Source organism: Trichechus manatus, unplaced genomic scaffold (assembly GCF_000243295.1).
Source record: "Trichechus manatus latirostris isolate Lorelei unplaced genomic scaffold, TriManLat1.0 scaffold00120, whole genome shotgun sequence".
NCBI lineage: Eukaryota > Metazoa > Chordata > Mammalia > Sirenia > Trichechidae > Trichechus > Trichechus manatus.
Window position 1 is genome coordinate 547,891 of NW_004444056.1, and position 22,586 is coordinate 570,476.

A 22,586-nucleotide genomic window follows, 5' to 3' on the forward strand; every position below is an offset into this window, starting at 1 on the left:
GCCGAATGGGGTGAGCAATTAGGGTCACATAACAATGTATGTATAAAAATTTTGTATGGGAGACTAACTTGAAATGTAAACTTCATTTAACTACAACAATAAAAAAAAAAAAAAAAAAAAAAGTCAACCAAGGCATGGCAAGAGCTGCCAGGTAAGAGTTTGGTGGTTCTTGTCTCCTTCTCAAAGTCCTTGTCTTGTCAATATGCCACAGATTGTCTGCTTCTAATTTTTAACTTTGAGGTGACGAAAGTATCACTCAGACATGTGAGCACTGACAGAGGTTTTCCACACAACCTCACTCACCCTGGGCGTGATCAGCTCTACTGCTCTGGGCTGATGGTAGTTTCCAAGAGAGATCCGAGCTAATTGTGAGCAAAAGGTCATCTGTCCTGGAGGAGGTGACAGGTCCATATATAGTGAAAAGTTCGTGTCTCAGGGATAGAAAGCATACTAGCACGAGTGAAGATGTCTGACCATATCATACTATTTTGCAAAATAAGAATAATGAACAGAATAAAGGAAATGGCTCTCCCTGGGCCCTTTTCAGATTTTCAAAAAATTTAGGAAATTCTGTTTTTCATTTCCTCTTTCCCAGCTCCCTAACTGTACACTGGAATTCCACAAGTCATCCACTGTGAGTTGTACAATACAAGCAAACAGCACCATCTAGTGTATTCCTTCTCCTGATTTCATATCACAAAATAAGTTTTTGCCAGTCCTCTTGGCTAACTAGACATTCTACACAACATTTGCTTTTATATCCCTGTCAATCTGTCATAAGAAACATGAAAATATTCTTATTTTTTTCTAGTACAGCCAGAATGCTCCTTAGAAGCAAGGATGGCGAGTCTTCGTCTCATGTACTTTGGACATGTTATCAGAAGGGATCAGTCCCTGAAGAAGGACATCATGCTTGGTAAAGCAGAGGGTCATCGAAAAAGAGGAAGACCCTTAACGAGATGGATTGACACAGTGGCTGCAACAATGGGCTTAAGCATAGCAATGATCATGAGGATGGTGCTGGACTGGGCAGGCAGTGTTTTGTTCCATTGTACATGAGGTCGCTATGAGTCAGAACCGACCGGACAGCACCTAACAAGCATAAAATTCCACCCATCTTTTGAGCTATGCCCTTTCTATTTTTCTTCAATTAGCATTAACCAGTTGCCGTTGACTTGATCCCAACTCATGAGGAGCCCATGTGTGTCCGAGTAGAAATGTGCTCCATAGGGTTTTCAATGGTTGACTTTTTGGAAGTAGATTGCCAGGCCTTTCTTCCAAGGCACCTTTGACTGGACTTGAACTGCCAACCTTTTGGTTAACAGCCAAGCAGTTAACCGCTTGCACCATCCAGGAACTCCACTAGCACAGTGGTGACTAATTATGACTCTGTTTTGAACTGACTTGCATCCGGTGTCTGCAGGTGTCCATCAGGTTCCAGGTGATGGGTCACAGAGACAGTGCATGCGGTCTGATACGGGAGAGAGGATTCACTCCAAAAGGTTCGTGAAGAACGGGCCAAGCTGTCCCCCAAATCATCATCATCCTTAGATCAGAATATGTCATAGAGGAGACACTTGGTTAAAAGCGAAATATAATACGCTAGAGCTAGCTTAGAGCGCTTAACCACTGCGCCACCAGGGCTCCTAAAAACTTGCTAGTAAGTATTTAAAAATAAAATGTACTAGCCCAGGCTGAATTTAAATAGCAGAGCTTGGCTGTAACACAGCACAGTGCTCTCCTGACACCTAGTGGCTTAATTGCAAACGGCCGGCGTGAGCCTCAAATTGTCATAATCTGTTCCAAAACTGGCTGGACCAAAATCGTTTCCTTTGTTTGTATGTCTAATGATTATGATTGCTGGTTATTTTTCTAGGGCTACAAACTCACAGGGCTGACAATGGTCAAAATTTCCAAGTAAATCAAGTTTATCTTTGTCAGAGTCTTGAATCTCCTTTTCCTTCTTTGTCTTTACACATTGATAGCCTAAGTACTGACTCCTCCCCTCCGTGCAGTGAGCCCTGCCCCCTCCAGGCCTTAGGCTACCCGCAGTTCTGTCTCCTGCCTTCCGCCACATCCAGCAGCACCATCAATCTTAGTGAGGTGTTCAGAGGAAAGCCTGCAGATCACACCTCAGCGGGAGTAACTGATGGCTTCAAATGAGTTGCTCTGGTTAATACAATTGAATCTCTTTTTGTCGCGATGATTACCATATCTAACATGTCTCTCCCAAACATGGGCACGTTCAGAAACTCCCTGATTTGTATTGTTTTCCTATTTCGATCTTGGAAATATCTGATTTCAAGCTACCAATGGTTGTCAGCTTGCAAAATTGCTTAATGTGACAGTATATTTAGCAAAATTGCTAAATATTTTTCAGTTGGTTCTAGCTAGCTGTTGGAGACCTCTTCGCAGTGGTTACGAGCCGCAACTGCTAACCAAAAGGTCGGCAGTTCGAATCTACCAGCCACTTCTTGGAAACCCTATGGGGCAGTTCTACTCTGTCCTATAGGGTTGCTCTGGGTCGGAATCAACTCGACGGCAACGGGTTTTGTTTTGTTTTTTTGTTTTTGGAATCTAGCTACTACCCTCAATTGCTGAGTAATAATGGTTGATAACTCAAATGCCAGAAATTACCTGTCTATTTTTCCTATTATTTTTAGTAGTAGTAATAGTAGTTATACAATCCTACCTGTTTATTATAGGAAAATTCAAATACCTCTTAAGAGGGGAAATTCTTTTCTGACTTTGGTACACTATTAATGAAAACATACAGCCATATCCAGATATTGTCTGTCAGGGACTAACATCCTGGAATTTCCATGTGAACTCTGGCATGCAACATTGGCTACTTTGAATATAAAAGTGTACATGTACATGCATTTTTTAATATAAAGGTGCACATCGAGATTTAGACCGCAGGTTTTTGGTTTGTTTTCTCTACAAAGTTCCACTTTGAAAAGACTTCCTTAACTGGAATGTATAAAAATAGAAGTGTCTATTAAATAGCTTAACTTTAATAGCTTTAATCTCTTATATTACATGGAACCATATGAAATCACCATTTTTTCTAGCCAAAAAAAATGATTGAATATTGGCATTTTATATGGTTGCACTTAATACATTGGAGGAGGGTAAAAGTTTGGAGAATTCTTACTTTGTAATAGAATTGTCTGCATTGACACTTATAGCAGAAATCTATTTCTTTCATGCACAAACTTTTGCTATTATTCCAATATTCTAGAAGCCGCTAGGTGTCACTAGAATACAGTACAAGAGTTCCATTTGGGGCGGCGTGAGGTGAGAACTACAACACAAATAGTTTTCAATAATCTGTACATGTTCTTTTTTCCTCTCAAAGAAACTAACATCTGAAAGTAATTGGGCCATCATTCTACTATCAGGTAATTGTACTATTGAGGGAAATATCAACAAATTGGGGAAATGCAAGATTAAATCTATTTGTTTCATCAATATTCAGATTATACCATCTCATTGTGTAGTGATGGTTGAGTTAGCTGACCCTGTTAGGTTGATGTTAGTTTTTCCTTATTTGTTTTTATTAAACTCAAAACTCTTCTCTTTCCTGCAATCTGACTGGGATGCTCATAAAATCTACATAAGGCTAACAGAGAAGTTTACAAAAACCTTAGAATGAAAGAAGCAAAGAAATTGTTTCCTTTGGTAGGCCTGACACATTCTGTTCCATGTCCTGGGTAGAAAACATGTGTGGTTTCTTTTCGCACATGCCTGTGTGTAGAAACCATGAAAAACAGTTGCCATCAAGTCAACTCCAACTCATGGCAACCCCATGTATGTCAGAGTAGAACTGTGTTCCATAGGGTTTTCAATAGCTGCTTTTTCAGAAGTAATACCAGGCCTTTCTTCTGAGGCACCTCTGGTAGACTTGAACCTCCAGCCTTTCTGTTCAGCAGTCAAGTGCACTGCACTACCCAGGGACTCCGCATAAACCATACAGAACAATAGAATCATCAATTCAATTTCTTTTCATTGTTCTGTCAAAAAGAGTAATTATTTCATGAGCTTCCTGTTATACCAGAATATGGCTTATAGATTCATCAATTTGGATGTAGTGACATAGGAAGCAGCCTATGATGTGAACCAAAAATCAGGTTGCAGAAAATATGCATAGTATGATCCCATTTTTCTAAAAACAAAAACTTTAGTAATCAAACACATATATATTCTATATGTGTGAAATGAAAAATGTTAGAATCACATTCTGAGGTACAGGACTGAAGAGTGATGACTTAAAACACGTTTGTATTGTTTGAATTTTTTAAATGAGCACATGTTCCTTTTATAATGAATTGTTCAAGTTCATGTATTTTCACCATTCAGTTTCACGGCCTTGAATACATCTCTGGTCTCTGGACTAACAAAATTCTACTCATCTCTTAAGGCACAAAGCAAATGTCTCATTAATATCTCATCAGTTAAAAGTAATTGCTTACTGCACTGTCTTCAGTAGCACCTTGTACTTACCCCTATTGTGGCAATTAACTAAGGCAGCTCTGGTAGCTTTACCTTGGTATTTCCGCACCTCCTGCCTTTAGCACAATACCTGGTCCTTAATAAAAACCAAACCCATTGCATCAATTTTGGCTCATAGTGACCCTATAGGACTGAGTAGAACTGCCCCATAGGGTTTCCAAGAAACGGCTGGTGGATTCGAACTACTGACTTTTTGGTTAGCAGCTGCAGCTCTTAACCAGTAGGCCACCAGGGCTCCCTGGTCTTTAATGGAGCTTAATAAATATTAGATGAATGTTTATGTGCGTGTACTTTTCAGCTCCAGAATTTCTGCTTGGGTCCTTTTTATAATTTGTCTTTTTATTGCTTTCCAAAGACATGCTAACAATACACTGTAGGGACCATTGCAACACATATGAGGAAGACCCAAAACCAAACCCATTGCCATATAGTCGATTCCAACTGACAGTGAACCTCAAGGACAGAGTAGAACTGCCCCACAGGGTTTCCAAGGAGCAGCTGGTGGAATTGAACTGCTGACCTTTTGGTTAGCAGCTGAGCTCTTAACTACTGCACCACCAGGGCTCTCATATAAAGAAAGGCTAATTTATAAAACGTCTTACACATCAAAGAGAAAAATGATACAAACCCAATGAAAATATGAATAAATGACATGAATAGTCAATTCACTTATCCTTTATAATAATACTCAGTGTTGTAAGGGGTATGGGTTCCCATTGGTAACAGATCACGGGGATGGTGCACGACCTGCAAGCATCAGAACAAGGCAGCATTTTGTTCCCTTGTGCATGAGGTCCCCATGAGTTGGGTCCCCGCAAGTCGGGGCCAACTGGAAGGCAGCTAACAAAACGGGCTGTGGGGAAACAGCATAAATTAGTACATCTGTTTTGAAAGCTGTTTAACATCTTTCAAATTTTTAGGGTTCACATTTTAACTGAAAAATTGTTATTATTTTGGCACTCGTGCCACAGAAATAATCACACAACTATGCAAAGATGTATGGACAAAGATATTCACTGCACATTATTTATGACAATGAAAGTTGGAAAGAAATTAAATATCCATCAGAAAAGGGTTGATTTAAATGATATACCCCTGCAATGGAATAATGTGCAGCTAAGAAAAAGAACGAGATACCTCCACATAGCACCACCAGACACCTGGACCACAAAACAATGCTAAGTGTAAAAGCAAGTGAAGAAGCAGTCATATGCTTTTTGAAAAATGTATGTTTGCTTGTGTCTGCACTGAATAAAGTCTAGGGCTGAACACCAACACATTTGGGAATTTTTATCAATTGAGCATGTGCTTACAATTTAAAAATAAATGCTTAAGTGCATTTACATAAAATAAACAGGAAAAACACTATCAAGTGTTTAAGGAATAACAAGGTTTATTTAACAGCCTTGTTCAGCACAGAATTTAAGGGGGATGAAAAAAAACCAAGCTGCAAATAGAGCGTTCTGTTTGAACAAAATGAGTGAATGTGGTTGGGTTGACAGTTTATTATATCCTGTCACTTTTAGCTTTCGCATTAAAGACTCAAGGGGTTTCATTTAGAAAAATGCATTTAATCAAAAAGAAGAGTATTTCAAACCCATCAACCTGTTTATGGAAAATACGCTTTTGTTTGGTTTCCTTTTTCTTTCCCAAAGGAAGCTCACATGATGCCAAGGGTCCATTTTTGCAAAACCCATTGCCTTTGAGTCCATTTCGACTCATATCGACGGTATAGGGCAGAGTAGAACTGCCCCATAGAGTTTCCAAGACTGTACTCTTTACGAAAGCAGACTGCCACACTTTTCTCCCGAGGAGCCCCTGGTGAGTTCAAACCGCTGACCTTTGGGTTAGTGGCCGAGCGCGTAACCACTGCGCCACCAGAGCGCCTTCATTTTTGCAAAGACTTCGGAAAATTCAGTCCAACTGGGAATACTGACCAACATGGAAGATTCGGTTTCCAGCCAGGGTGGACCGAGACTCCGTTCACGGCGGCCAGAGGTGGCCGCACTGTCGCCCGCAGAACCAGGACTGCAAGGGACTCATCAGACTCCAAGCATCGAGCGAGGCGAGAATACGCCTCAGCTCCGGCGCGCGAAGCTGGAGGACTTGTCTAGACCCGGGGGAACCAGACGTAGGAGGCAGGAGGGAGACGCAGCGGCAGGGCCCAAGAGCTGCGGGGAGAACAAGACCCCCTGCCCCCCAGGGATTCCCGAGCATCCCCTACCACGGTCCCTGGGAGCCGGCCTCCACGACCACGGACCCTGGAAGCCCCCCTCCGCTAACACGCCCCCCGTCCCCGGGTCCAGGACCCCCCTACCACGGCCCCATCGCGGCCTAAGGGAGATCTCTGCACTGCCGCGGCCCCCGAGAGCCCCCATCACAGCCCCCGACGTCTACCACTCGGAGGAGGCGGTGGGAGTCTGGCGACGGCCCGCTCGCCCCCCTCAGTACCCTCAGTGCGGGCTCTGGGGGCGCTGCGCGGGCCAGGGTTCGGGGTCCCAGGCGGGGCGAGGGAGAGCGTTTGCGAGGAACAGAGCTGAGGAGTAAAGTTTTGCGCTGTGTTCGTAAAATTGCACTAATTTATTGGTTATTCCACTCCTTTTTTCCCCTAGTGTTAATTGGATTTAATTTTTTATCTATTACAAAAAATGATGGACGTTGTGAAATATTAACCAAAAAAACATGTTCAATATATGTAATTTAGTAAAAAGAAGTGTCTTCACTTTTACGCCCACGGGTCCTTAATTTAGACCCCTGGTGGCACAGCGGTTAAAGCGCTGGGCTGCTAAGCGACAGGTCAGAGGTTCGAACCCACCAGCCGGTTCCAGAGAAAGATGTGGCAGTTTGCTTCTATAAAGATTACCCATTGCCTTCCATTTGGTTCCAACTCATAGCGACCCTATGGCACAGAGTAGAACTCCCCCACAGGGTTTCCAAGCAGCGAATGGTGGATTCAAAACCGCCGACCGTTGGGTTAGCAGCCCAGCTTTTAACCACTGCGCCACCAGAGCTCCCTCGGTAAAGATTACGGCCTTGCAAACCTATGGGGTAGTTTTACTCTGTCCTATAGGGTCGTTATGAGTCGGAGGAGACTCACCTGCAATGCCTTTCCTTTGGTTTGGTTCTTAATTTGGTAATAAGACATGAAGATGCTCAGGTAAGGTTTAAGTGAGGTTAAACCCTACTTAACTGAAAAATTACAGCTATATTCTTACAATCCTAAATTATTTCAGTAAGCGTGCCATTTAAAAATAAGTACATTTTCCTACATAATTCCAATATCGTTTTCGTGATTAACAAGAGGAACTGTAATTTTTCTTACTATTTCTACTACACAGACCACATGCAAATTTCACAGGTATCTTCAACAGTCCAGAAACTGCGAAAGTCACCACAAGCCCGGGCGCGGAGGTTTATGGGAAATGTTTTGAATCGCGCGGGCTGCCTGCGCAGAATGCCGAGACAGGGCTCTCAGATCCTACTGCGCATGTGCAACCGTAGCACCGCCTGCCGCCGTTAGCGTCTCTCGGCTGTGCGGTGAGAGGGCGTCGCCGAGCTTTAGTCTCTACGCGGGAGTAGATGCTGCAGACTTGGGGTGAGAGCGCAGAGGGACACGGGATCCACGCGTCTTGGAGACCACCCAGGATGAGTTTGCTTTTGCCCAAGGGGGCGGGAGCGGGAAGCCCCGGGAACCGCCAGGACGGACCCCCAGCGCCGTAGAAGGCCGTTGGAGAGACCCAAGGCCCCTGGGCGCCCGAGGCGCAGATAGACTGAGTGCTCGTCAGGAGATGCTCAGTGCGGTCCGGGTGTGCGGAGACCGTGTCTCCGGCCCACCCTGCGGCCCGAGCGGGGAAAAACCCATGCCGACGGCTGGAGGGGGGGAGTGTGCATTGATATCGTGGACCTTGAACTTGCCAGAAAGCGCGGGGCTCTGGAACTGGAAGGACCCAGGTAAATTCCATCTCTATCACCTGTAGTCAGGGACTATATAAGTAAACTGGAGCCAGGTTTCTTATCTGAAAATGAGGTATTAATGACTGTTAACGTGGCGTTCTGAGAGTTAGATGTCATGTATAAAGCATGTATCCAGGTGTCATCAATAAGAGCAAGTGATTACTATTAGAAGACACTTTGTTCCTTTTGTTGAGTGACTTAGAAAATCTCACAACCATCCTGTGAGATCGACATAATCACCTGAATTTTTTTTTTTTAATAATGCATTATTTTAAAAACCGAGATCAGGATAGTGAAATGATACTCTCAAGGCTCAAGCTAGCCAGTGATGGAGCTTGTATTCAAAGACAGATGTGCTTTACTTCCAATGTCAGATCCTTTGTAGTATTGCACCTGCCTTAAAACCAGCGGTCACAGCCCTAAGCAGACTGTCTTATCCCCAAATCCTAAGGGATAAAATTTAAAGTGAATGTGGATGGAATCTCACCAAGTGGCAAATGTATTCTGAGATATTTAGTGTCTCTTCAGCTTCCTTGAATCACACTGAAGTTCCATGCCCCTCCTATGCTTGTAGGCTGTTTGTGTTTTATCTGATATTCCTAAAATGAATTTGATTCCTAGACCCAAATCTCAGCTCCCTTGTAACAGCCTCTTGTGAGGTAGGAAGGAGGGAGCCTCTGAGAACAGGAATCTTACCTGCAAGAGAACACCCCTCTGACCTTTGACCTCCCACCAGAGCTTCTGAACCGAGGCAGAAGAGCCCAGAAAGGAGCAGGTCCTGATTTGCACAGCCAGAAGCAGTTCTTGTTCCCTTTGCCCAGAGTGTGCCAGATTTGGTGATGGAGCCATTTCCAGGAGCCACCACAGGCTGTGTGACAGTAGAGGGTTTGAGTAAAGTTTGAGAAGAGTGAGGTGAGGTGAGCTGGAATGGTTTGAGTTAGATTTGAGAAGAGTGAGGTGAACTGGGATGGTTTGAGTAAAGGTTTGAGAAGAGTGAGGTGAACTGGGATGGTCCAGATGGCTAACCAGGAAAGGCTACTTCATTGGAGAGTGTCAGGGCATGCACGGTATGGGAGTGAGGGAGAACCAGCCAGAGGTGAGGAAATTGTCCTCACCTATCTCTAAACAACTCCCAAGCCCTTCATTCTCCAGTACGTCTTTACAGATCTTTTGTAGCTCTCACACGTGTCCTTCACCACATGTGACACTGGTGATATTACCCTGACCTCACAGACCCTAGAATGATGGGTCATGAAGGGTGTCCGTGGTTACTGACTTCTGACTCTTCTGAAAGGTTTAAAGAAATGGAACCTGAGAACGTCAGTGAATTGTCCAGGACCACCCAGTTTGTAACAGAGCCCGTAGGACAACACAGTGCAGTTCACTCTCTCACAGGTCAGTCACTAGAAGCCCGTTATCAAAAGGGCCTTTTGAGAAACCATAATTTGGTTAAAACAATTAAAAATCATTGCCTTAAAGCACCACCATCTCTTTTACTGGGCTTTCTGTGAACTCCTTGTAACTGAAGGAATAAACCGTTGCTAAGAAAACATAAATGATGCAGCCTGAGTATATTTTCTACTATTTCAATTTTAATAAAAGTAAGTTTGTTTAGATTTGATTTTACTCTTAGATGTGGATTGACTTCTACTGAATACTGAGTAAAGGTGTAGCTTATTTCTTTATCCTTTGATGTAATTTAAACTTAGCAGTCCTCTGTTTTCATAGTTGTTTCTGTTAATCAGTTGTAAGAATACATAAATTATTGCTAAATCAATAGAAAGAGTTTATATTCAACAATGTAAAACTTGCAAGTCCCCATGATCATTTCACAGTTGTACGTGGACAGGCGCTGCCAACTCAACGTGGTCCTTTCTATGCCTTTTCCAAGGCTAAAGGGCCATGTTCCCATAGGGAGGCTGCTCCCCAGCTGCCGAGATTTTGGAAGGTGAATTTAGTTGCTTTAAGGCTGGCCAGATCTCGTGACCCCAGTCCTTCTCTGTCCCCACAGTTGAACCTTCACAATTCTCTACACTCTCCCAGGAGCCACAGAAAATGAATAAATCTCAGGTGAGGTCTTTATTCCTTCCCCAATTTGTGTTGTAATGCGTTTACAAGGTTTATTAGGGTCCATGAATTAAATGGAAAAGAAAAAATATAAATAAATACAAGCTAATCTCGAAAGAAAGTATATCATTTTCCTATTAATTCTGATGTTTGCTTTTGGGTTTTGGTAGATAATCTTTGTCAGACAAGTAGCTTCTCTCCAGTTACAGTTTGTTTAGATTTCAGTGTAGTCATGGATGTGTATTGAGTACTTTTCCAGTATGTGTTGGAATTAAAATATGTTGTGTGTCCTTTAATCTGTGAATATTGTGAATAGAATAATGGATTTTCTAATGTTAATGTATTGTTGAATTCTTGTAGGGACCTTATTTACTACCGAGCGTGGTGAGTTACTTTTTGCATATGTTGCTGGAGTGTTTTTGCAAATACTATTTTTAGGATTTTTATTTCTGTAGCAGAAGTTAGTTTAGCCCATGATTTTCTCTTCTCATGTGCTTGTCTAGTGGTGGTATCATGGTTATAGCCTCATAAAAGGAATTGGGACATTTTCACATTCTTTTGTTTTTTCTAATAATCTACATAAGAAAATTGTCTGTTACTTGTATGTTCCGTGAAACTCACTTGTAAATGTGGGGTTTGTGGGAACTTTGTGTGAAGATTTTAATAGTAAATCACTTTATTAGTGGTCGTAGGTTTGTCATTGATGTCTATTTTTTCTTAATTACCAGTTTTGAAATGTTATTTGAACATAGAGTCTGCTGATCAAAAAAGGACAAGCTATATTCCAGTTAGTCTAATCCGAAACCTAGGAGTTCCGAGTTCGTGTATGGTTCTGGCAGTTTCTGCTGGCAGTGCACTGTAACTACTGACATTAGATGGGACACACGTCACCATTTTGGTGTCCTTCACCTCTGCACACCCAGCTGTCACTCTTTTTTGTTCTGAATAATTATTCATACTTCCATAAAACCTAGAAAGGTGTACGTTCCTAAATCCTACTGCCATCCTTTTCCCCATCTATCACAAAGTCCTCTGCCTCCTCTAGAGAACCACTTTCATTGTAAGTTTCTTGTATATCTTTCTATTGTTTAGTTATGAAAAGGCGAGCAAATGTGGATACATTTATTCTAATTTCCTCCCCATTCCTAGCAGACAGTTTGTATTTCATCTACACCTGTTTCTTATCTTGTTTTGTTTTTTTCCACATAACCATATATACTGGACACTTTTCCATAGGGACTTAGTGAACTTTCTCATTGTTTTTTGCAGCTGCATAGTATTTCATCATGTGAAAGTACTATATTTTTTCATCATCTTCTTAGGAAAGACTCTGAAATTGTTTATAATGATTAAGTTTATATATAATTTTATATTTATATATAAATATGAGAGAGTGAGAAAACTATAGGTTAAGTGCTAGAAGTGGGATTAGCTGGTCAGAGGTTAAATGCATTTTTTAAAAAAATAAAGCTGCATAATAGCATGGAGAGGGTTAGGAAGGACAGATTTTAATTTTAAATAAAGTGGTCAGGTAGGCTTTCCAAAGAGGAAAATGTTTGAGAAAACATTAAAGAAAATGAGAGAGCAAGCAACAGAGATATCTAGAAAGAGTAAAAACCAAAACCAAACCCACTGCCATTGAGTCGATTCTGACTGATAGTGATCCTGTAGGACAGAGTAGAACTGCCTCATAGGGTTTCCAAAGAGCCCCTGTTGGATTTGAACTGCCGACCTTTTGATTAGCAACCATACCTCTAAACCACTGCGCTACCAGGGCTCCAGAGAACAGTAAGTAACCTGCAAATTCCCTGAGACAAGGGGTGGGGTGCTAGAGGTGTTCTAAGAATTGCAAGCAGGCCAGTTTGGCCGGGGCAGAATAAATAAGAGGAGAGTAACAGAACAAATAAAAGGGGCAGGTCATATGGGGTATTGAAGGACATTGCAAGGAGTCTGGCTTCTACTGAAATGGAATGTTGATCCAGTCAGTTTGGAAGGTAACATGGCATGGATTCCCAAGACCTTGAGACCGTGACCTATGTGCAGGTGGTTAATGTTCGGAAGCACTCAGAGGGAAGAGGATTTGGGGTATAGGAAAGAATGGAACAGGGAGAGGAAGAAACCTGGTCCTGAAGGAACCCTCTGAGAAGCCGTAACAAATGCCCTTCAGAGGAGCCCACCTGTGAGAGGGGGTGGGGCATTATCCACTGGCCTCTGTTCTTGGTTGAGGGCTGCTCTGGGTGCCTTCAATCCCCTGCACATGCTATTACATTAATCAGTAATAGTTTCTTTGAGCATGGTAAGCATCTGAGGTGGCATCAGAGAAGACCTGGAGCAGAATGCATAGACACAGCAGGTACTTGAGGGGAGATACTGGCATGGGGGCTGGGCATGTGACACAGGGCACCTATAATCCTTGCCTCTTAGGTTCACTTGTGCCCCACTCTCAATCCCTGCTTTACCTGAGGTGATGGTTAGATACAATTTTTATATAGAAGACTGGCTACAAAATCTATATTGCACCTGGTCCCAAGGCCATAAATCACCTTTATCATCTCTTTAACAGGTATCTGATACAGGGTTTTGTTGTTGTTTATTAAAGCATAATTTTCATATAGTAGTTCACTCTTTTTAAGGAGCTTTGGTGGTGCAGTAGGTAATCACTCAGCTGCTAACCCAAAGGTCAGTGGTTCAAACCCACCAGCTATTCCACAGGAGAGAAAGATGTGTCAGTCTGCTTCTGCAAAGATTACAGGCTTGGAAGCCCTATGTGGCAGTTCTGCTCTGTACTGTGGGGTTGATACGAGCTGGAATCAACTCGACAGCAGTGGGTTTGGTGTTTTGTTTTTTTGTTTTTTGCTTCACACCGTTTTATATTCCACCATTTTGTATTTCAGTCATTCCACATCTTTGATAGCAAGCAGTATTGCCAGGGGTTTTTTGTTTGTTTTTTGAGCTATTATACTAGGTATGTAGAATCAGACCCAGAACCAGCTGCCATCAAGTGCTACTCATGATGATCCTATGTGTGTCAGAGTAGAACAGTGCTGTATAGGGTTTTCATGGCTATGACCTTTCAGAAGCAGATTGCCAGGCCTTTCTTCTGGGGTGCCTCTGGGTGGTTTCAAACCTTCAGCCTTTTGGTTAGTAGCCCAGTGCTTAGCTATTTGTGCCACCCAGGGACTCTGTATACTAAATGTATAGTGGTATTTTACAGGAGCCCTGGTGGTGCTGTGGTTAAGCGCTCAGCTGCTAACCTAAAGGTCAGTGGTTTGAACCCACCAGCGGCTCCACAGGAAAAAGATGTGGCAGTCTGTTTCCGTAAAGATTATTGCTTTGGAAACCCTCTGGGGCAGTTCTCTGTCTGTAGGGCCACTGAATCTGAATCAACTCAATGGCAGTGGGTATGGGTAGTGGTATTTTATTTTAGTTTTAATTTGCATTTTCCTAATATCCAGTGATGAGTATCTTTTTGCTTGTCATCTGTATTTCTTAATTAGTAAATTGCCTTTTTTACTTTTTTCCCCATTCGTTTTTTAATTGTTTTGTTATTACTGAGTTTGAAGAGTTATATATTCTTGATACAGTTCGTTTTCAGATATATTTTTATAGTAGTAAAAATATATATAACACTTCAACATTTCTTACCTGTATAAATCAGTGACATTGTTCATCATCTTGTGTAACCATCACCACTGTCTGTTTCTAATTCTTTCCATCACCCTTAACTAAAACTCAGTTATCAAACATATTTTTGCAAGCACCCTTAAAACTGTTTTTTGTACATTTTACAGTTAGTAATATGTACTGTATACAGTGTTGCAGCACATAATTTTCTGATGTTCTCATTCTCAAATGTTCGCCCGCAAATGTTCAGTGTTATGATTTACAGTGAAAGGATTAACTGAAGTTTTTTCTAAACTAAATCAGGGGCTTCAGTTGCTTGAAAACGTGGACCTAACCACTGATCGCTTTGCTAAAGTCGATAGGCAGGTTTGGGAAGCAGTAAGATTTTACCGTGAAATATATGAAGGAAAAAAGAAAAGGACCACACAGATAACTCTCACTGATTTTCTGACTGGAAATGCTATCCGCATTACCAGGGATAATCCAGACGATCCAGAAACTTCCACAAGTGGAGTTATTACTGCAGGTGACAAAATGCCAGTGCTGTCCAACTCTTCTTCATTGTTGGAGTAAATTTTTGTGATTTGTGTGTTTTTTAATGTATGTATGTATGAAAATATATCTGTAAGTTTATGTGTAATGTTTCCAAACCCCGAAAGACAAATAAAGATTGGATTTATGAAGATACTGATAATAAAAGGCAATAGCAATGAAAACTTAAAAAAAAAGGTATTTAGCTTATGTCAGAACCAATTTATGACAGAGTCCTCGAAACAAAACCCAGTTTTAATTTGGGGACTACCTGCATTTTCTCCCAGTTTGTGGCTTGATTTTTCATATTCTTTACAATGTCATGCAAAGAGTTGTTAGGTGCCACCAAGTCATTTTCGACTCATAGCAACCCCATGTTGACAGAGTAGAACAGCCCCATAGAGTTTCCAAGGCTGTAAATCTTTGTGGCAGCAGACTGCCACACCTTTCTCCCACAGAGTGCTGGTGGGTTTGAACTGACAGCCTTTCAGTTAGCAGCGAAGCACTTAACCACGGCGCTGCCAGGGATCCTTTTGCAAAGAGTGGAAGTTTTTAATTTATTAATTTTTCAGTTAACATTTTTTTCTTCTATGAGTTATGCTGGTTTTTTTTTTTTCCTTTCAAAAAAATCTTTAATTCAACAAAGATTTTTCCTATGTTTTTTCATGCAAGTTTTATAGTTACAGGTCTTACGTTTAGGTCTGTGATCATTTTGAGTTAATTTTTGTCTTTGGTGAAAGGAAGGGTTAAAGATTAGGTTTGTTTTTTTTTTTTTTCCTTTGCTTATGTATGTCTAATATTTCCAGCACCATTTGTTGAGAAGACTATATACTTTCTCCTTTGAATTGCTGGAAAGTATGGGAGTCCCCAAGACCACCCTCACCTCTGACACAAACTGCAAGTTCAGGGGTCCCCAAGACCACCCTCATTTCTGATACCAATTTCAAGTTCCAAGGTACCCAAGACTACCCTAGCTTCTGACACCAATTGTAAGTTCACGGGTCCTCTAAGACTACCCTGAGGTTTGATAATTCACAGGAAAGATTCATAGAACTCACTGAAAACTGTTAGACTCATGGTTACAGTTTCTTACAGTGAGACTATAGAGTAAAATCAGCAGAGGGAAGAGACATCTGGTACAAGGTCCAGGAGAATTCCAAGCATGAGCTTTCAGTGTCCTCTCCCAAGAGTCATGGACAGAGCTAACTTTCCCGACAATGATGTATAACAGTACACTTGGAGTATTGCCAACCAAGGACAGTCACCTGAGCCTCGGTGTCAAGAGTTTTTATTGGGGCTTGGTCTCATATATATGGTTGACCACTTGCGAGGCTAACCTTAATCCCTAGCCCCTCTAGAGGTGGAGCTGATACCGCATGACCTAAAGCCCCTACCATAAATCACATTGTTAGCATAGACTATCCGATGTGTCCCAAGACTCCCACGTAAACACAGGATGATCAAGATTTAGCAATTACCTCCCAGCAGCCAGGGACAAAAGCTAGACCTCTCTTTGAGCAAGCTCAATTCTTTATTACACAATTGCCTTGGCACTTCTGTTGAAATCATTTGACTAGATATGTGTGAATCCAGTTTTGGACTCCATTCCATTGATCTGTGTCTATCTTTTGCTGATGTCATACTGTCCTGATTATTGTGGCTTTACATTAAGTCTTGAAATCAGGTAATGTTAGTCCAACTTTGTTCTGCTTTTTACGAATTGTTTTGAATATTCTAGTCTTTTGCTATATAAATTTTAGAATCAGTTTGTCTGTCTTGAAAAGGTCTGCTTGGATTTTGATTTGTGATTGCATTGAATCTACTGACCAATTTGGAGAGAATTGATATCTTGACCATTTTGAGTCTTCTATATATACTATATGTATATTTTTAATAAACTAATGAAGTTTATTACTTGTTTTTACTTTTCATGGCAGCTTTATTGAAATATAATTGATATACCGTAAAAGACACGGGAAAGGACATGATCTGCTGTTTAGTGATAGACAAGTGGGATAGTGGTAGAAGCGTGACAAAGTAGGAGGCCATTTCAGTAATGCTTAGGAACAAATGTTGGTATTCAGGGTGTGAACAGGTATAGCACTTTTAAGTGGTCAGAGTTAGGATGTATTTTGAAGAGAGCCACCACTATGAAAGTGTCTCTTTGCCTGCTGTTTGCAAATACTGTGTGGTGTCACCTTTTAGATTTTTGCCAAAGTGAGGAAAAATGATATTTCATTTTATAAACATTTCTTTTATAAACATTTCTCTATCATGTGGAAGAAAAACCTGTTGCCGTCGAGTCAGTTGCGGCTCATAGCGACCCTATAGGTCAGAGTAGGACTGCCCCAATAGGGTTTCCAAGGAGCTGCTGGTGGATTCGAACTGCCGACCTTTTGGTTAGCAGCTGTAGCTCTTAACCACTGCGCCACCAGGACTCTGTCATGAGGAAGAAGAGGATCTTTTTTATATTTGTAGTTGTTTTTGCTTGGTTAACTGTTAATTTCTTCAAACCTTTTTCTCTTGTTTTGCTTTTACTTATTGTATCTAAAACCAAAACACCAAACCCATTGCTATCAAGTCGATTCCAACTCGTATCTAGTACCTCTTTATATGTGATAGAGTTTAGCTATTACATGAATTGCAGCTTTCTCCGAATTTGTTATTTGTACTTGGGGGCTGCTGGGGGGTTTTATTCCTTTGTCTGTTTGTTTGAATTGCCCTAAAGAAACTTGATCTTTATGTTGCCAAATTTAGCAATTTTTTCTTTTATGATTTCTGGATTTTGAGTCAAAGGTACACATTTTCCATTCTAATTTTGTAAAAGAATCTTTCCATGAAGTCTTCTAGAAATTTATTTTTTACTTTCTATAACAGCTTTGTTGAGATATAATTGACATACCATAAAAGGCACCCGTTTAAAGTGTGTAATTCATTGGTTTTTAAAATATTCACAGAGTTTTGCAACCATCACCACAATTAATTGTAAACCATTTTTATCATCCCCGAAAAGAACTTCATATCTGTTACTAGTCACTCATTATTTCCCCCCAATTCACCAGCCACTGGCAACAACTAATTTACTTTCTGTCTTTATAAATTTCCCTATTCTGGACATTACCTATAAATGGAATTACATAATATGTGGTCTTTTGTGACTGACTCTTCACTTAGCATATTATTTTCAAGATTCACCCATGTCATAGCATGTATCGGTTCTTTATTTTTTTCATTGCTGAATGATATTCCATTGCGTGGATAATACCATGTTTTATTGGTTTGTGTCTACATTTATACTACATTTATGGTATATGTCTATTAGTCTATAGATGTTTAGTTTTTTCTACTTTTTGGCTATTATATATGATGCTGCTATGACCCTTGTACATATAAGTTTTTGTGTCTATTTTTATTTTTTCATTTAAATCTTTAATCCACTTGCATTTCATCCCATTGAATAGTGTGAGGTGTACATCTGACTTTCTTTTCTCAGATGGCTACCTCATTATCCCTGTGAAATTTATTGAAAAGTCCAGCCTTTCTCCACTCATTGGAATATAAATCTTTATTATGTCTAGAAAATCAGTATTATTTGTACCTGTTTCTGACTTTCTCTTCTATTCCTTGAGATAGTCCATCTCATCATGTACCAAGGCTCTCCTGTTTTAATTATTGAGACTTTACAAAGGGTAGAGAAACTTCCATTGTTCTTCTTAAACACTTTCTGGTAATATACACGTTTAGTTTTTCATATGAATTTCAGAGCCAAGATAGGCAAACCAAATAAATAAACATATTAAAAGGATAACAAATCATGACCGAATTACATATATTTCATGAATGCAAATTTAACAGTCAAAAATCCCTGTCACTTATCTCACTAACAGAGTAAAGGACAGAAGTTTTATGTCATATGATTGTTTAGGTGCTATCGAGTCGATTCTGACTCATAGTGACCCCATGTGACAGAGTAGAACTGCCCCACAATTTTTCTAGGCTGTAATCTTTATGGGAGATTACTAGTTTTTTTTCCTGTGGAGCCACTAGATGGGTTCAAACCACCAACCTTTCATTTAGCAGTTGGACACTTAACTATTCGTGCCACTAGGGCTCCTTATGTCATATGAGTAGATGTAGAAAATGAATTTGAAAATACTTAATATCTTGGTTAGCTAGTGCTGCTATAATAGAAATACCGCAAATGGGTGACTTTAACAAACAAATTTATTTTCTCACAGTTTAGGAGACTAGAAGTCTGAATTCAGGGTGCTGGCCCTAGGGAAAGGCTTTCTATCTCTGTCAGCTCTGGGGGAAGGTCCTTGTTTCTTTGAGCTTCTGCTCCTGGATGATCTTCATGTGGGTTGACATCTCTCTTCCTCTATCTTGGCTTGCTTTCTTGTTCAATCTCTTTTATATCTCAAAAGAGATTGATTTAAGAAACACCCTACACTAATATTGCCTCATTAACAAAGACAACGGATTCCCAAATGGGATTACACCCACGATTATAGAGGTTAGGATTTACAACACATATTTAGGGGGGGACACAATTCAATCGATAACAATATCCATTCATGATAAGAGTTCTTAACATATTAGGAATAGAAAAGAATTTCCTTAACCTGATAAATGATACCTATGAAAAAGAAAAAAAACTCCTACTGGAAACATTATACTTTATAGTTTTTTTTTTAATATTGAAGGCTTTTACCTGAGTTTGTACATTGTATTGGAAGTCTTACCCAGTGAAATAAGGCAAGAAAAAGAAATAAAAGGTATAAGGATTGGAAAGGAAGAAATAAAACTCTTTATTTTTTAGACCCATATGATTGCATATTAAGAAAATCCAGAAAAATCTACAGATAATCTATTAGAGTTAATAATAGAAGTTAGCAAGTAGTTGCAGACAAGGACAGTATAAAAAAAATCAATGTTATATCTATATCCCAATAACAAACAATTAGAAAATTAAGTTTTAAACTATGATGTCCTCTACAGAAGCATCATCAAACATCAAATATGAGAATAGGTCTCTGTTTTCTCTTTGGCTGCTTTATCTATATCCAGAGCTCCTGAAACATTTCCCTCAACCTTAGTAGTGACCTCATCACTATTTTCCTGCAGTTGTCTGCTGCATACACACAAAATGATGACCTCCCAAAGGTGCTCTAGTGGTCCTCCCATTAATTGCTGTGGTAATCATTCATTCTAAGCAGGGCTTCAAACACGTTCCTTCAGGTTTGAACCCCTGCTGAGAATTTACATTTCCACCCCAGATATAGTGAAGCAGAATCTACATTTTAACAAAATCCCCAGTTGATTCTCATGTATAATAAATTTTGAAAACTGCTGTACTAGTGGGTTCTTAGTGGGTTCTCAGAAATAGTCCCTAACCAGCAGCATTAGCATTGTTAGAACTTGTTACAAATGAAAATTCTCAGCAGGGCTTCAAACCAGAACTAACTGGGTTCGAAGCCCTGATTCTAAGGTGTACTTTGATTCTAAATCTTGTTGACTTTCAGCTTGGAAAACTTCCTGGGATCTCATTAGAACTCTGTTCTTTTGACCATTTGTATGTTTTGTATTTGATTGTAAACAATGTTCCCCTGTTTTTTCTTACCTGATACTGTCTACACTAAATCTTACAGAGTTTTCTCTATTTCCTTTGCCTACTGCTGTCATACCTCCATATATTCTTTTGTCATACATTTGTAGTGTTGTTATTGTTGTTAGTTGCCATCAAGTCAATTTTCTATACTTCATCCCCATTTCTTTTCCTGAGTATAGGTGATTATCTTTTAAATTGGCTTCTTCTGTTTTGTTACTACAGACGTTCTCCACTCTTAGAGCATTCCTTCTAAAATGTAAGTCTGGTCATGTATAATAAACCTGTGTGATGGGGTGAATATCTTAGGAAGTGCTCAGGACAAGCCAATTGAATACTGGAAAAGATTACAGGAAGCCTAGTTATCATTTTATCTTTAAAAAGTAAGTCACTAAGCTTTTTCAGTGTATTCATTTTCAATTGCTGCCATAATGAGCACAAGCTTAAAACAACACAAATTTATTATAGTACTGTCTGTCAGTTTGTCGTACTGTGGAGGCTTGTGTGTTGCTGTGATGCTGGCAACTATGTCACCAGTATTCAGATACCAGCAGGGTCACCCATGGTGGACAGGTTTCAGCTGCGCTTCCAGACTAAGACAGACTAGAAGGAAGGACCTGGCAGTCTACTTCTGAAAAGAATTAGCCAGTGAAAACCTTGTGGACAGCAGCAGAGTGTTGTCCGATATAGTGCCAGAAGTTGAGCCCCCCAGGTTGGAAGACACTCAAAAGACGACTGGGGAAGAGCTGCCTCCTCAAAGTAGAGTCGACCTTAATGACGTGGATGGAGTCAAGCTTTCGGGACCTTCATTTGCTGATGTGGCCAAACTCAAAATGAGAAGAAACAGCTGCAAGCATCCATTAATAATCGGAACGTGGAATGTATGAAGTATGAATCTAGGAAAGTTGGAAGTCGTCAAAAGTGAAATCGAAGGCATGAAGATCGATATCCTAGGCATTAGTGAGCTGAAATGGACTGGTATTGGCCATTTTGAATGAGACAATCATATGGTCTACTATGCCAGGAATGACAGCTTGAAGAGGATGGCATTGCATTCGTCATCAAAAAGAACCTTTCAAGATCTATCCTGAAGTACAATGCTGTCAGTGATAGGATAATATCCATACCCCTACAAGGAAGACCAGTTAGTACGACTATTATTCAAGTTTATGCACCAGCCACTAAGGCTAAAGAGGAAGAAATTGAAGATTTTTACCAGCTTCTTCAGTCTGAAATTGATCAAATATGCAATCAGGATGCGTTGATAAGTACTGGTGATTAGAGTACAAAAGTTAGAAACAAAGAAGAAGGATTGGTAGTTGGAAAATATGGCCTTGATGATAGAAATGATGCCGGAGATCACATGATAGAATTTTGCAAGACCAACAGCTTCTTCATTGCAAATACCTTTTTTCACCAACAGAAATGGCAGCTATACACTGGGACCTCACCAGATGGAATACACAGGAATCAAATCGACTACATCTGTGGAAAGAGACAATGGAAAAGCTCAGTATCATCAGTCAGAACAAGTCCAGGGGCTGACTGTGGAACAGACCATCAATTGCTCATATGCAAGTTCAAGTTGAAACTGAAGAAGATTAGAAGTCTGCCAGAGCCAAAGTACGACCTTGAGTATATCCCATCAGAATTTAGAGATCGTCTCAAGAATAGATTTGAGGCATTGAACACTAATGAATGAAGACCAGATGAGTTTTGGAATGATATCAAGGACATCATACATGAAGAAAGCAAGAGGTCATTAAAAAGACAGGAAAGAAAGTAAAGACCAAAATGGATGACAGAAGAGACTCTGAAACTTGCTCTTGAACTTTGAGTAGCTAAAGCAAAAGGAAGAAATGATGAAGTGAAAGAACTGAACAAAAGATTTCAAAGGGCAGCTCGAGAAGATAAAGTATTATAATGACATGTGCAAAGACCTGGAGATAGAAAACCAAAAGGGAAGAACACGCACAGCATTTCTAAAGCTGAAAGAACTGAAGAAAAAATACAAGCCTCGAGTTGCAATAGTGAAGGATTCTATGGGGGAAATATTAAAGGACGCAGGAGGCATCAAAAGAAGATGGAAGGAATACACAGAGTCACTATATCAAAAAGAATTGGTCGACATTCAGCCACTTCAAGAGGTAGCATATGATCAGGAACCGATGGTACTGAAGGAAGAAATCCAAGCTGCACTGAAGGCGTTGGCGAAAAACAAGGCTCCAGGAATTGACGGAATTTCTTTTTTTTTTTTTTCTTCTTTTATTTTTTATTTATTTATTTATTT

At 40.3% G+C, this 22,586-nt stretch overlaps 1 protein-coding gene across 1 annotated transcript in view; it reads left to right on the top strand.

Moving 5' to 3' along the window:
* The first annotated feature begins 8,086 nt into the window (after nt 1-8,086).
* Nucleotides 8,087-22,586, top strand: part of LOC101341854 (zinc finger protein 782-like) — a 37,818-nt gene continuing 23,318 nt past the window's right edge. Inside the window, 3 exon segments of the mRNA XM_023738589.1 lie at nt 8,087-8,110; nt 9,764-9,864; nt 10,481-10,539. Of these exon segments, the coding sequence (XP_023594357.1) occupies nt 9,774-9,864; nt 10,481-10,539 (150 nt within the window). The 5' untranslated portion in view covers nt 8,087-8,110; nt 9,764-9,773.